General features: G+C 36.0%; 1 protein-coding gene across 1 annotated transcript in view; it reads left to right on the plus strand.

Moving 5' to 3' along the window:
• The window catches only part of FNBP1L (formin binding protein 1 like), a 107,071-nt gene that overhangs the window by 71,877 nt on the left and 19,853 nt on the right, over positions 1 to 15,341 (plus strand). Inside the window, exons 6-10 of the mRNA XM_040998692.1 lie at positions 3,391 to 3,495; positions 5,110 to 5,238; positions 7,986 to 8,132; positions 10,880 to 11,083; positions 12,744 to 12,902. Coding sequence (XP_040854626.1) covers positions 3,391 to 3,495; positions 5,110 to 5,238; positions 7,986 to 8,132; positions 10,880 to 11,083; positions 12,744 to 12,902 — 744 coding nt within the window. The remainder of the gene's footprint in view (positions 1 to 3,390; positions 3,496 to 5,109; positions 5,239 to 7,985; positions 8,133 to 10,879; positions 11,084 to 12,743; positions 12,903 to 15,341) is intronic.

The raw sequence follows: 15,341 nt of genomic DNA on the forward strand, positions 1-15,341 counted from the left end.
GCTATTGGCACTGTACTGCAGTGCCATCCGTTAACAGTTGATTCTTTTTCATATCTTATTTTTGTGATGGACACTGCATTTCTTGAAAATTATGTTTAAGGAAGTTTTTCATGTTAAAGTAATAGACAACCTGAAGTGGTTAGAGAAACAACTTTAAGGTGTTTAAAAACTGCAGTTCTTGCTTTCATCCCTTTTAAAAGCATATTTGAAACAGGTCAAATTTCTGTTGTATAATTCTGTCACTGGTGCAGGATACTATCAGCAGTGTTGATTGAGGACTCTTGGGTGTACTAATAGTCTCTTTTCATTTTTGTTTTGATTTTCTTTTTAATTGGTTTCAACAAGACTTTTAGGGAGTATTTACATTGATTAAATTTTAAATTGCCTCAACAAGCCACCTCAGCATCTAATGAGAGAGTGTGTGTGTGTTTTCTTTTGCACAAAAGAACAGACTGCTCTACCATTATGTTCATAAAGTTCATGGTTTCTTTAAAAATTGATGTTGTACAAATTCTTGTTAATATGAGCTAACTTGGAGAATGATTGACAGTTACCAAATAAAATTTACAAAGATTATAAGAAAGAAGCATCAGAAATGTTGGAGAGATATTGTTAAGAATCAAGAATGCTGTGGGAAAAAAAAATGAGTTCAACCCTAATCATGTTTACTGAAAGAGTCCCTAACATGTACTTTGGTGGGCCTGGCGTGATAGCGTAGTGGTTAAAGTCCTCGCCTTGCACGCGCCAGGATCCCATATGGGCGCCAGTTCTAATCCCGGCAGCCCTGCTTCCCATCCAGTTTCCTGCTTGTGGCCTGGGAAAGTAGTCAAGGATGGCCCAGGGCCTTGGGACCCACGTGGGAGACCTGGAAGAAGCTCCTGGCTCCTGGCTTCGGATTGGCACAGCTCCGGCCTTTGAGACCGCTTGGAGAGTGAACCATCAGACGGATCTTCCTCTCTCTCTCCTCCTCTCTGTACATCCACCTTTACAATAAATCTTTAAAAAAATAATGTACCTTGGAGATACAAAATGATGTTCTTCTTTTGTGGAGCCTGCAGTCCAAGAGGAAGATTGACAAGTACTATTTCTGTGTAATATGCTGTTTCCTGCTATTGTGTGTATCCTTCTTATTTAAGCCAAGAAAATAGAATTGTAGAATATTTTTTATAAGTATGTTTACCTTTTTATGTGAGAATTACTGAGAGAGATCTTTCCTGTGCTGATTCACACATCTGAGAGCTGCAGCAGGCAGTGCTGAGCTAGGCTGAAGCCAGGAGTCAAAAGTCTCATCTCAGTCTCTCACAGAGGTGGCACAGACCCAAACATTTGGGCCATTTTCTGCAGCTTTTCTCAGATCATATGCAGGGAGCTGGATAAGAAGTGGAATAGCTGGGACATGAATGCAGGCAGTGGCTTGAGCCACTACACCACAGTGCCAGGGTCTCCCATTGCAGAGTTCTTAAGATGTTTGAAATAATTGAGAGAAGATACAAAGAACTTGGGGAAATACTGAATTAGTGACATAGTATTGAAAAATGAGAAAACAAAAGGCAGGATAAAGAAGGTGGTACTAGCCTTCAAGATGAGGGCAGAAGAGCAGCATCATGAAGGTCTTGAAGCAAATTGAAACGAAGTGTCAGAGATGCTGGGAGTATCAGCTGAGAGGCTGCTAATGACAAAGCATACTGATTCATGAACTGAAAGCTGAGAAATGGAACCCTTCAGACAGGGTCAGGAGCTCAGCAACGTCACCAAGGCTGCATCTGCTTTTTGTCAGACTTCGCAGTCTGACCATGTTGGTGCTTTCCCTCAGCCTTGTCTTACCGATAGCAGTTGACTTGAGCAGCCAGATACTGTATTCTCAGGACAGGAAAAGGAAGTTCTTTTCTAACCATTCCTGCTTACTGGGGAAGGAAAACTCCCCCAAAACCCCCTGCATACTTCCTCATGGGTGCTTCTGATGGTTTTGGATTATTTACCAATGCCCTGGCCATGGGGAGACCAGGAAAGCAAGTACCACCCACTTCAGCCATTTGTATTGGGATGTAGCTCGGCTCAGAAAGGGTGGGAGAGTAAAAGTGGCTGTTATTAGCTTGCCACACCAAGGGTGAAGACGAGAATCCTTTCTGAACTACATTCCTACGCGGTATGAAGATACACTTTCTGGGAAAGATTATTTTTATTATTTCTGTACTACTACCTTCCCTTAGCTGTTGCAAAGATTTTATTATGTAGATGTTTTTATACAAATAATAAAACAATTTAAGAATATTTTTGTATATAAATGATACGCACTTTGCACCACAATTAACAGCTTTTAGCTGCTCAGTTTGAAACCACAACTCTCAACTGAGTTTCAGAGAATTAAGTTTGGAAAGCAAGGTAAAGAGTTCAGATTTTGAGACATACTTAAGAAAAAAAAAAAGAAAAAAATTGAAAGAATTCTTGATGTTTTAGAATTAAACTGTAGAGATTTAACCAGGAGAAACTGGGATTGTAAGAATTAAGTGCATTGGAAACTAAGCAGATTTTTAAAGTATGAACTCTAGGCTATAAAACAGGTTTGCAGGAAATGAAATAAAATAATTTAGTTGTGCACAGCTTTCACAAAGTTTTAGTACTTTGGGTTTAAGATTGGGATCTGGGATCTGTGGTTTGACAGGTTCACCTGCCAGCCACCTTCAACACCAATATCCATATGGTCAGTGGCTCAGTTCCAGTCCCAGCTGCTCTTCTTCCAACCCAGCTACCTGCTTATGGCCTGGGAAAGCAACAGAAAATGATCCATGTCCTTGTCTAGCACTCCTGTGGAATGAAACTCCTGGCTTTGGATTGACCCAGCCCCAGCCATTGTGGCTGTTTGGGGGAGCAAATCAACTGATGGAAATTCTCCCTTTTCTCTCCTCCCCTTTCCTTTCCCTCTTTCTGTAACTCTGCATTTTGAACAAGTTAAAAATAAAAAATCAGTGTCTGGGCTAATGGTATTCAGGACACCTGGCTAAAACAGTATTTTACTACTATGGAAGAGTACTTCCACTCCCAAGCTACTATAGGATACCATCAAAAAAGTAGAAAAAGAAGTAACAAAGACAGTTAATGAAATAGAAAAAAATGGCAAACTAACCAAAAAACCTTGCTTAAGATGAGCATATAATAAAAACTTAACCAATATATTTTTCTTAGTGGAAGGAGATGAGATACAATTATTAGTTCAGTCTTGTCTGTGTTTCTCTTTCATAGTTTAATTAATGTCTGTTATTTAAGGCACGTGGTTTGGCTTTTAATAGAACATCTTAGCTTCAGTGTACAGTTCATTTCTATATAATACACAGTGGCAACATTTTAAAGTTATTTTTAACATGAAATCTTTTTTAATCAATTTTTTAACAGAGTAAAAAGAAATTTGAAAGAGAATGTAGAGAGGCAGAAAAGGCACAACAGAGTTATGAGAGATTGGATAATGATACCAATGCAACCAAGGCAGATGTTGAAAAGGTAAGAAATAATTCGAGCTAATTTTGATGTCAAAGTATTATTACCTACATATGGAAAAAAGTCACACCATCTATATAAAATACATGCACTGTCTCTGTCTAAAATATATAAATATATATTCATTTTATAGGTCTGAGAAGGTAATTAGTATTTATTATTACAGTAGCTGCATTTAAAATACAGAGGAAAGATGTAATTATTGTTAGGCTTGAGTTTCTGTCTTGTTCCAAAATAAGGTAGAAGGCCTTAGGGTTTGCAGATAGGACCCAAGCACTGTGCTTTGTTGTCTTTCCAGAGGGGAAGTACAGTATGGAGCATTCAGTAGTGTTAGGAGCAGGAGCCTTGTTACTACTGATACTTAGCTTTCCCTCCCCACGCCTATGCTGCCTGTTACGTTAGAATAATGCTCAAATGTTCGTATTTTGAAATATAGGTGAGCTTCACCTCACACTTCTATAGTTATTAAAGGACTACCATTAGTATGTTTTCTTCCTTGGATTTTTTGATTCTCTATAGGATCAGAATGAGCAAAAAGAAGGGATAAAGGAATAATGTATTCTCTGCTTTCCATTTTCTTTACTATTTAAAAAAAGTCCCTTAAAATCATGTAAATTCCAGGTTATACTTACCTTAAAGGTCTTGTAAGTATAACTCATGTTGCTTGTACTCATATATTTTCTACCCTCTTTTTAGTAACGTATCATACCTATAATGATAGTGAGTTCCCTGTTGCTGGAAATGTATAATTTCCTGCCGACTGCTCTTTACATCCTCCCCAGATTTAAAAGTTTTGTGTATTGACTACATTCTTCTCTATTTTAATGTTTTTGGGATTGTAGAAAAAAATGTCAAATCTTTTTTTCTGAATGGCTTTTTTTATGTATTTAAAGTAGATTATTAGGTGAATTGTCATGTTTCTTTAGCTGTTTCACATATGTTCCAATTATGTAGAACTGGAGCAGTTTCCTCTGGCAAGAGAAGAATTTTGGAATCCTTTACCTAGTTTATGGTAGAAAAGACAAGAGGAAGGGATAAATGAATGTGTACTTAGGGTTTCAGATTGGAACTTGGAATGCATTTTTCTGTAAAAATGGTTTGGACCATGGGATTTAGGGTCCATGTCACTTATTTTATAATCAGAAATGCTGTGAATAAAAGGGACTTTTATGGGCTTATCTGAAATATTGGCTGCTTTTTATTTTCATTAAGAACATAGCTTGTAGATGAATCAGAAGTGTTATTTTCTCAGATCCCTAAAATATTTCTGAAGCTACCTGTTTTTCTTAACATTTCAAGATAAAATATAATTTGTTTAGTCATTCCAAATCTGATTTTGATAGGACAGGTTTTATTTGAATTGGTTGTTAACAATGAGAAGGTTAATTACAGTAGAGAAAGGAAAAATATTATAATAATTAGATCTCTCTGGTCCTAAGATCTGTAAACAGCTCTTTAATTTTTTCTGGTTAATCGTTTGAATCTGACCATTGCATTTTTCTCTGGGTAGTGAGAGTTAGCTTTTGTGTTGATTGGACCTAATTTTAGTATAATTTTCAGATAAGTGATTTGTTATGAATTTATTGTTGATAATAATCTGGACCAATTTGCCTTTAGGCCAAACAACAGTTGAATCTGCGTACACACATGGCTGATGAAAATAAAAATGAATATGCCGCACAATTACAAAACTTTAATGGGGAGCAACACAAACATTTCTATGTAGTGATTCCTCAGATTTACAAGGTAAATTTTTGAAAAACAAAGTTAACATAGTTTGGGAGAATATGTTTTAAAATATATTCTTAGATCTTAGATGGTCTTTTTAGCTTCATTACTCAACAAGATTAGTGATAAAATAATTGACTATGGGGCTTGGCGCAGTGGCCTAGTGTCTAAAGTCCTCGCCTTGAACACACCAGGATCCCATATGGGCACCGGTTCTAATTCTGGCAGCCCTGCTTCCCATCCAGCTCTCTGCCTGTGGCCAGGGAAAGCAGTCCAGGATGGCCCAAAGCCTTGGGACCCTGCACCTGATTGGAAGACCTGGAAGAAGTTCCTGGCTCCTAGCTTTGCATCAGCTTGGCTCCTGCTGTTGCTGTCACTTGCAGAGTGAATCATCAGATGGAAGATCTTCCTCTCTGTCTCTCCACCTCTGTATATCTGACTTTGCAATAAAAATAAATAAATCTTTCAAAAGAAAAGAATTGACTATGAATATTAATTTATAAAGTAAATTTTCACTTGTATTGAAAAATTAGTGCATTTGAAAAAATGAACAGAGAGGGTAAAGAGATGGATCTATCGTGCCTAACTGCTTGAGGCATCTTCCTTTGCTTTCCAGGGAAGCAACTTTTGTAGGAAGTTGGATAAGAAGCAGAACAGCCAAAGCTTAAACTTGCTGGCATCTCATTTGTATTGCAAATAGCAACTTAACAGCCTGCACCACAACACTCATCCCTTTGTTACTTAACTAAAAAAATTTGCTTTGCATTTATTTAGTGATATTATAAGCAGGTCACTAAAACAGTGACATTTTTGAGGTAAGTTTTAATTAGAGAACTTCAGAAAGTTATTATAAAATAGCAGTAAATTTAAAGGGTGGACATTGAGACACAGTAGATTAATCAGCCACTTGGATCACCCCTATTCCATTTCCGAGAACCTGGTTCAAGTCCTTACTACTTTACTTTGGATCCAACTTCCTGCTAATGCAAATTGTGGGAGGCAGCAGGTGATGGCTTGAGTCTCTTCTGCTTAGTGGAGTTCAAACTTTTGGTGTTGATTTAAGTCTGGCATAGTCCTAGCACTTTTCAAGTAAAAGTAAACATTAAAAAATGAAAAAAAAAGTATTAATTTTGGTGCAGAAAATGTGAAATCCATGTATATGAAAGATCTTCAGAAAGTCTTCAAAATGCATTTGATGAAACATTATGCATGGATTTAACAATATTTTTGCACTGAAATATTGAAATAAGCTTAATTCCGTTTTCCCTTGGGCCTTTTGAAGCACTCTGCTACTGTATCATCAAGGTGAGGGTGTATTGTAATCTACTCACCGTGAATTGGCACATACCTTTTTGACACCATAGCAGGATCATTGGCATTAGTCCAGGTGGTAGAAATACATCTTTATGTGTTTGCTAGTCTGGTACTGCCTGCTTATGTTAGAGACTGTGTTTGATCCTAAATGTATTTTGGGCCTTGAACTTGCTTATAAATTCTGTCTGTCATCACTTGATGATAATAGTTGCCAAACTGCTTCAGATAAAGACTCAAGAACATACAAGAGGGTTAGAGTATGTTACTCTATGTTTTTTTTTTTTTCTAGAAAGAAGAGAATAGGAATGTGGTAAACATGCTGAATAAGATAGTCTCTAGGAGAGCAGAATTGATATGAAAGAGTGCTGGTATACTTTTTTTTTTTTGTAAGCCAGGTTAGAACAACAAAGAAAGCACAGTAAGAATTGGTAGGCTCTGGTGGGTATCAGATTTTGGTTATTTAATCCAGAGTGTCAGCCTGCCAGTCCTCACCCCAGTGTTTTTTTAAGCACTCTAGCTCAGTCTGCCTATTCAAGGGATACCTTAACTGGGAGATAAACTACTGCTTGTGTTTTGGAACCTGTTCCTCTTTTTTTTGGACCTTGCTATGGAGTGGTTTTGCCATCTTGGGAGGCCAGGAGTGAGAGAGAAAAGGAAAGAGAGAGAGAGAGAGGGAAAGAGAGGGGAGGGAGATGAGAGAGATGAAAGTGATCAAAGAGAAAATGTGGTATGAAGCTTATGGGAGTTTGAGGGCTTAAATAATGTCGTTTCTTCCTAGCAAAGAACAAGGTCAAAATACATTGAAATTATTGAGCTTCATGGACCCCAGTGTGTTTGTTGTGGTACATATACTTGGTGGTGGTATGTGCCAATGAATTTTGAGTTATTTTATTGTGTCATTTTAACTCATGATTCATGAATACCCCTGTGTCTTCAACTCTTTTAAGAGGCTGTTATATCTGGATACCTGTTGGTCTGCAGTCATCTGTGGACCCTTGGTCCAGCCAGGTTTTAAAAAGTATTCTAAGCTAGCTTAAATACCTCCAATGTAGACATTATATAGATTACTTGCTTTTAAAAGCCAGTTAAGTTAAAATTTTGTCTTCAAATGGAACTGTTTCTTTAAGTATATACATGAACTACTTTGATTAAAGAATAAAATGTTGGCAAGGAATATGGCAGCCTGAAAAGAGGTTCTTTTAGATAGTCTTGAAAACCAGTGTTAACAGGCTTTAGGATGTTATTTTTTTTTTTCTTTTATGGTTTATTTAGCAAACCTTAGGTTGAAGTTTTGTTAAGTCTGCATTTGTTAAAAGATATTAGCAACAAAAATTTAATGATTAGGATAAATAGAAATTTAAGTTACTTTTTGGGAAGGGTCACGATCTGGTCTTTAGAATGATAAGAAAATTCAGTTTTCCTTTTTTCCCCCCTTAATTCCTGATAATTAGCAACTACAAGAAATGGATGAACGAAGGACTATTAAACTCAGTGAGTGTTACAGAGGATTTGCAGACTCAGAGCGCAAGGTTATACCTATCATTTCAAAGTGTTTGGAAGGAATGATTCTTGCTGCAAAATCAGTTGACGAAAGGAGAGTAAGTATCGTCTCATTGTCTTTGAAGAAATAGATTTGGTTTATGTGTACAGGTTAAGTAGTAGGATGAATTGGGAAAGGGGTGAATGCGATCTCTCTTCATTCTAGCTTATATTCCATAGAATAAATTATTTATTTTATTTAGTTTTTGTGATAATTTTTTTTATTAATTGCATTGCATTATGTGACACAGTGTTATGGGCACTGGGATTCCCCCCACCCCTCCCTGAACCCTCTCCCCATGGTGGATTTTTCCACCTTGCTGCGTTACCACAGTTCAAATTCAGTTGAGGTTCTTTCATTGGAAGTATTTACCAAGCATAAAGTCCAGTGTCTTATTATCCTAGTGGGTTCAACGATTTCTTGGTGAGACCATCTCTGGTCCAAAGGTAAAGCCAGCAAATTATCATCACAATCAGTTAAAAGCCCGAGCGTAACATCAACAACCATTTACAACCTTATGGCATTAATTGACATGGCATTGATTAATAGTATGTTGATAGGAAAATGCAGTTTCTTTACTACATCCATTCATAGACATTTCAATTTTTGGTTTATAGTCAACCTGATTCCATAGTTATCAGTTTAGGTACAGTACCTTTTTTTTAGGATGGGTGTGCAGAGAAATCCCTAATACCCCTAGCAGCCTGGAGCTTCAACCCTGGTCTCCACAGGAGTGATAGGAACCCCTCTACTTGGGCTCTCACCTGCTGTCTGCTAGGATAATCATTAACAAACAGGAATTGAATTCAGGAGACAGCAGGATGTGAGTGTCCCAAGCGATGTCTCAACTACTGTGCCAAATACACCAATTAAGGTGTTGCTGAATCTTTTAGTAGGGTCATTTCTTAGTAAACACTGATTGAGTCATCGAAAACCGTGACTGACAGAAACTGAGGCTATAAGGAAAGAACAAGAGAGCAGAACTAGTGTTTGGAAAATGTCAAGTTTGTACTACATATTTCAGAAGTGACTGCAATGTATCAAGTAGAGATTATGTAAGTGTTAGTGAGAATTCTTACTGTGATAACAAGTATAATCCTTATTTAAATTTTAAAAAGGAAGAGGATTTTTTGGCTTCTTGAATACTTGGGAATACACACAAACATACTTCGGAAAGCTTGTAGAGAGGTGGAATTTAAACATGTTTATGCTGGTACAATGAACTTTTGAAATCCATGAGTACCTTTTTTTTGAAATAAATGTTTTCTGTGAAGTTTTTTAAAACATTTCATATATTTCTGTATGCCAGGATCCAAGGTTTTTCAACCTTTTATTGGGCCTCTTTTCTTATGGTCTTTACCCTTAGCAATTGATTGCTGAATTAGTGAATGCTGAATTAGTATTAGTGACAAATTGAAGTGTGGCTTTTAGCTAAGTGAAGAACAAACAATGTATTGCTAATAGAAATAGATATAGAAAAAGAAGAGGTATTTAGGAATGGGGAGGAGTGTGGAAATGAAATATTCTGTTTGGAAATAATGAGTTTGAAGTGTCAATAAACCATTCAGTTAGAGTAAGTATTTCTAGAGACAGTATATAATTTTCAGGTAAGCCTTTATGCTTTAGGTAATATTAATAAACTTTGTATTTCCAAGGAAGCTTCTTATATTCAGTACTGTTTATGAAATGTTTGCCTATTGAACATTCTACAATGTACATTTTATTTGTTGGATGAATAAGAGCCTTTCTATTCATCTCTTAACTTTCATTATTAGATTTTGTTCATTCCCATGGCCAGCTTCTTTGCATACTTACAAAGCAAAAAGTCTGTTTTCATCAAAATGTCTCAATTTCTAGTTGATAATTCTTTCTGTATTGTTCTAATTTTTTTGGAGATCTATCTAATGGGGCTGGTGCTGTGGCATAGTAGGTTAAGCTTTCATCCCTGGTGCTGGCATTCCATATGGGCACTGGCTCATGCCCCAGATGCTCCATTTCTGATCCAACTCCCTCCTGTGGACTGGGAAGGTGGAGGAGGATGGCTTGAGTCCTTGGGCCTTTGTGCTCACATGGGAGACCTGGAAGAAGCTCCTGGCTTTGAATTGGCTCAGCTGTTGTGGTTGTGGTCTTTTGAGGAATGAACCAGCTAATGAAAGATCTGTCTCTCCTTTTCTCTGTAACTTTACCTTTCAAATAAAATATAATATAAATATTATATTTGTAGATACAATAAAATTAAATATAAATAATATAAATATAATAATTTCAAATAAAAATAAAATTCAATAAAAGAAAAAGGAAGAGACACAGAAAGAGATCTTTCATCTGCTGATTTCCTGCCTCAAATGGCTGCAGTGGACAGGCTGAAGCCAGGAACTGGGAGCTTGCCCTGAGTTTCCCACTTGGGTGCAGGGACTCAAGGCTTGAGCCATCCTCCTCTGCTTTCTCAGGCACGTTAGCAGGGAGCTGGATTTGAAGTAGAACATCTGTAACTCAAACTGAAACCCTTATAGGATGTTTAGGATGCAGTGCTGACACTAGTTTGGTTTTTCTTAGCAATAATAGTCTTTAGTTGAATTTCAGGGTGTTAAACCTGAATAAAAACATTCATGTATATGATAAATTGTTATTTGTCAGTATAGTTCTGCTAGTGGGTTTGAAAACTTATTAAAAATTCACAAGAAACTTCTAACGATTACTGCAAAAGTTTTTTTAAGCTTTATTTTCTTGCATGATTACAGTTTTGAAGGTGAATGTATTAAGAACAAATGAATTGATTCTGAAAATTTCTGTTGCTGTCTGTAGGACTCTCAAATGGTGGTAGACTCCTTCAAGTCTGGCTTTGAACCTCCAGGAGATTTTCCATTTGAAGATTACAGTCAGCATATTTATAGAACCATTTCTGATGGGACTATCAGTGCATCCAGACAGGAAAGTGGGAAGATGGATGCCAAAACCACAGTGGGAAAATCCAAGGGCAAATTGTGGCTCTTTGGAAAAAAGCCCAAGGTAAAAAAATCATAAATTCCTATATGCTAATCAGGTGTTTTTACTGTATCAGTTATATCAATGTAGGTATCAAATGATTGTTTAGTTGTAATGAAGAATTAAACATTTTCAGTTGGAAGTTTAATCTTATACTTAGTAGAAAACAGTTTTTATACCTCAATAGTAAAAATGTAGTCTGGATTTAACATTTCATCGCAGCTTGGTTATTAGCTAAGTAAAAGCAGTCCTTATGCGGTTAAGTTATGTACTTTTGAAATTTAACTTGTAGGTAATTCTCACTAGATTTTCTAAGGGAACGTGGTCTAATTTAAAGACCACCAAAACTGTAATTGTTAATTGGGATGAATGACTGCCCATTACAATAATAAATGTCAAATTAGATCATCTAGATAATGCTAATAACATTTTTGTTATTACCCATGGGCTTTTTTCATGGGGAGGTCTTGGTGTTCTTGATTAATTGAAGTTCAAAATTTTCTAGTTTGCCAAGAGAATCTCACTGTTTATTAGAACCCACCTTTTGATATGATATTTAAGTTAGCAAAATGGAATTGAGGGATACTCTTTCATAATGGTTTAATGATTACAATAGTGTCCTGTCAGAATAGATTTTTTTAAAGTCTATTTTATTTTTAAAAAATATTTATTTGGAGAGCAGTGTTACATAGCGAAGGAAAGAAATCTTTCATTCACTGAGTCACTCTCTTAAGTAACCACACCACTGGGACTGGGCAAGGCCAAATCAGGAGCCCAGATCTTCTTCCAGGTCTCCCAAATGGGAAGCAGGGATTTAGCACTTAGGCCATCTTCTTCTGCTTTTCCCAGGCACATGGGCAGGGAGCTGCATCAGAAACACAGCGGTGGGGACATGAACTCATGTCCATGTGTGATGCCAGCACAGCATTGCCAGTGGCTGCCTTACCTGTTACCCAAAGGCTGGCACCAGATATGTAAATCTGAAGTGCTGCGTTTATTAATGTATATTAGTTAATTCTGTCATGAGTATGGACGAAATTTAATTTAAATTACAGTATGATTATAATTAAAGAGCACAATGATTATTAACTCAGCCTTTATTCATAATTCTCAAGAAGTTGAGAGGTAATCCTTTTGTTTGGTTAGATCGGAATAGCCAGAAGTGTTTAATAATACAAGGAAAGCTGGGATTTAAAAAAAAAAAAAAAATGGTGGTAGGTGAACTAATAATACAATAGAAAATTGAGAAGAAAGCCATGGATATGATGATTTTTTTTTTTTTTACTTATCTGTGATTATGCGTGACATTTACCTTTCTGGGTAACTTCAGCTGTAGTTGCTGCGTTTATCTCTTGACAAATATAGGTTAAGAATAACTAACTAGGAATTCATAGTGATGCTAATATTTTATAAATCAGAATTTTTTTTAATCTAGGTCGTATTGCTAACAGTTTGTATATTCTGTCTGTTTTTAACCTGTCATAAAAGATGATCAGTTGAAATTATTTTTTTAAAGTAAATTTGACTTTAAAATGATAGTTTTGGACAAAATTGTTTATTATAATATTTCTATAGAATATTTGAGGTATATTTTGTGAAAAGTTTGTTGCCAAAAATAGAGATTTCATTTAGGGCGAAACTATGCACATTGGCTTATTGACTCCTTTCTTTATCTCCATATTAGCCACAGTCCCCACCCTTAACCCCTACTAGTTTATTCACATCCAGTACTCCTAATGGGTCCCAGTTTCTCACATTCTCCATTGAGCCCGTGCATTATTGTATGAATGAAATAAAAACAGGGAAGCCCAGAATTCCTTCTTTCAGAAGCCTCAAAAGAGGGGTAAGTTTAGTAATGGAATAAAATGCATGATGGCCTATTGTGTGTGTAGTGTGGCTTTTAATACTCTCCACCCTCATTATAAGGCTCTCTCCTGTAAATATGTAGTTTAAAACCACCACAGAATTGAGCGAAACTGCCCGGAAGTTAAAATCAACTCCTCTTTATACATTTGAAATATTCAACCATGAAAGAATGGTATTATAAAGAGGGTGTTGGGTACAGTCATATTTAGCTATTTTTTTGTTTATGTGAAATCATATGTCCACCATTGTCTTGTAATGTATTTACATTTTTAAGACTTTTAGTAATTTGTCATTAGAGTTACTCTCATAATAATTTGTCACTATTGTTGACTTCACCTGAGAGTTTTTCAAGGTATTATTTTGTTGTTAGTAGAATATCAAGGTCAATTTTAGTTACCTTGCTTGCTTTCAGAAGCATAAAACCGAATTTCCAGTTGTTAAAGTAAAAAGAAAATTATAGTCATATCAAAAATAAAGATAGTTTACAAGTTAAAGTAGGATAATATATTGGAAGGTATATTGTAAATTGTAAAATTCATAAATAGTAATATTAAGTAGTGCTTACATAATATAATTTGTTTTCTTGAACTGGAAGTAGACAATTTTTGCCAATAATAATTTCTCTCTCTTTTTTTTAGTTGCATTGCCATTTACTTATTTAAAAAGCTAGTATAGCATTAAACTATTCCATAGCAACAATCAGTATCTTAGTGGCAAATAGTGTTAAAAATTCTAAAAATTATTTTTACTTTATTTGAAAGGCAGAGAGAGAAGTCTGATGTCCATTGTCTCTCTTTCCAAATTCCCACAACAGCTGAAGATGGGCCAAGCTGAAACCAGAAATCCAAAACTCAATTTAGGTCTTCCATATGGATGGGAGGGCCCCAGGTGCTTGGGCCCTGGAAGCTGGTTTGGAGGTGGATCTGAGAATGGAAGACAGGCACTTCAGTGTTGTATCCCAGTGCCTGTGCCATGTTTGCTTGTATTCTTTTGCCCTTTCTGACCTCAAATACATTTTGGCCATTGTAGAACATGACATCTTAATTTAAGGCAAGATGGTTTTATCTACGTTTCTGTTACAATGTGACAAGCTACTGATGTCAGCAATGCAGCAGAAAACTCACTGTCCCAGTGAATTTTATTTTTTTCTTCACTGACAAGAACTTTGCATCTATCTTAACATAATTGTCTTTATGGTTCATGTAATGGGTAATTAATGGCATCTTGAAAATCCCTGTAGATGAACCTGTGTTACCTACAGGACTGCCTATCATTACCTTTTAAAAAGCCTTTAATACTGAAGACTAAAAATCTTATTTTAGATTTTTATTGCCTGAGTCATGAGGGTAGAATTCCTGTGTTGCTCCTCCATAATGCTTTAGATCCTGCTAAACATAAATCATGAGAAATTACTATTCAGCAGCCATGTTTTTGTAATCAGTTTTATATCATACATATTGAGTCTCTCCCAGGCCCAGTTAAAGTACTCTATTCATTATGGTCATTAGAGAGTTAAGGAAATAGGTGATCCCATGAAAAATATTAGGTGATTAGAACTGAGACCTACAGAAAGAAACCTACACATGAGGCTTCTTCATTCTTCATTCACTTCATTTGTAAGTAAAAATTTACACCTGTAGGACTTTTAAAAGATTTATTTTTATTTGAAATGCAGATTTACAGAGAGAAGGCAAAATAGAGATCTTCCATCTGCCGGTTTATTCCTGTCAGCCGCCATGGCCAGATCCAATCCTAAGCCTGGAGCCAGGAGCCCACATGGGTGCAGGGTCCCAGCGATTTGGGCCATACTGTGTTGATTTCCCTGGTCATAAACTGAGAGCTGGATTGGAAGTGGAGCAGTCAGGACACAAACTAGTGTCTGTATATAATGCCAGAGCTGGCAGGTGGAGGATTAGCCTATTGATCCACCTATAGGACTTTTAAAAGCTATTTGCTTAATTATTAGGTCTTATTTTTATATATTAAATACAATAGTTGTACGCTATTTTATAGGGCTCAATTTTAGAAGGCTAAAGTCCTTCTCAGCTTTGTTTCCATATTAAAGGAAAAAGCGGTACGTAAGGGATTGGAGGATGGAACAGTGAAAAAAATGGAATACAAGATGGAGAATTGGAAATTTTTTTTCTGCTTTGACTGTGTTCAGTAGTTATAAGATATATTTTCATAATTAGCCCTTAGAGATGTTTTACTGTTACTGTTAATTGAGAATTTTTATCAATTGCTCTCTTATAAATGAGTTTTATGTGTTTTTACATAGATTTGTAGTATTTTTCTCTTAGGCCTATCAGCTGTCTTAAGGTATCTTAAAATTGATTAGTTTTAGCAATCAGTTCATAAATCTATTTGAGTTGTATTTGTGTTGAACACTGATTTTTTTTGAAACTTTCTTTTTAAA

The sequence above is a fragment of the Ochotona curzoniae genome, unplaced genomic scaffold, assembly GCF_017591425.1.
Source record: "Ochotona curzoniae isolate NIBS_2020 unplaced genomic scaffold, NIBS_Ocur_1.0 scaffold_1037, whole genome shotgun sequence".
Lineage (NCBI taxonomy): Eukaryota > Metazoa > Chordata > Mammalia > Lagomorpha > Ochotonidae > Ochotona > Ochotona curzoniae.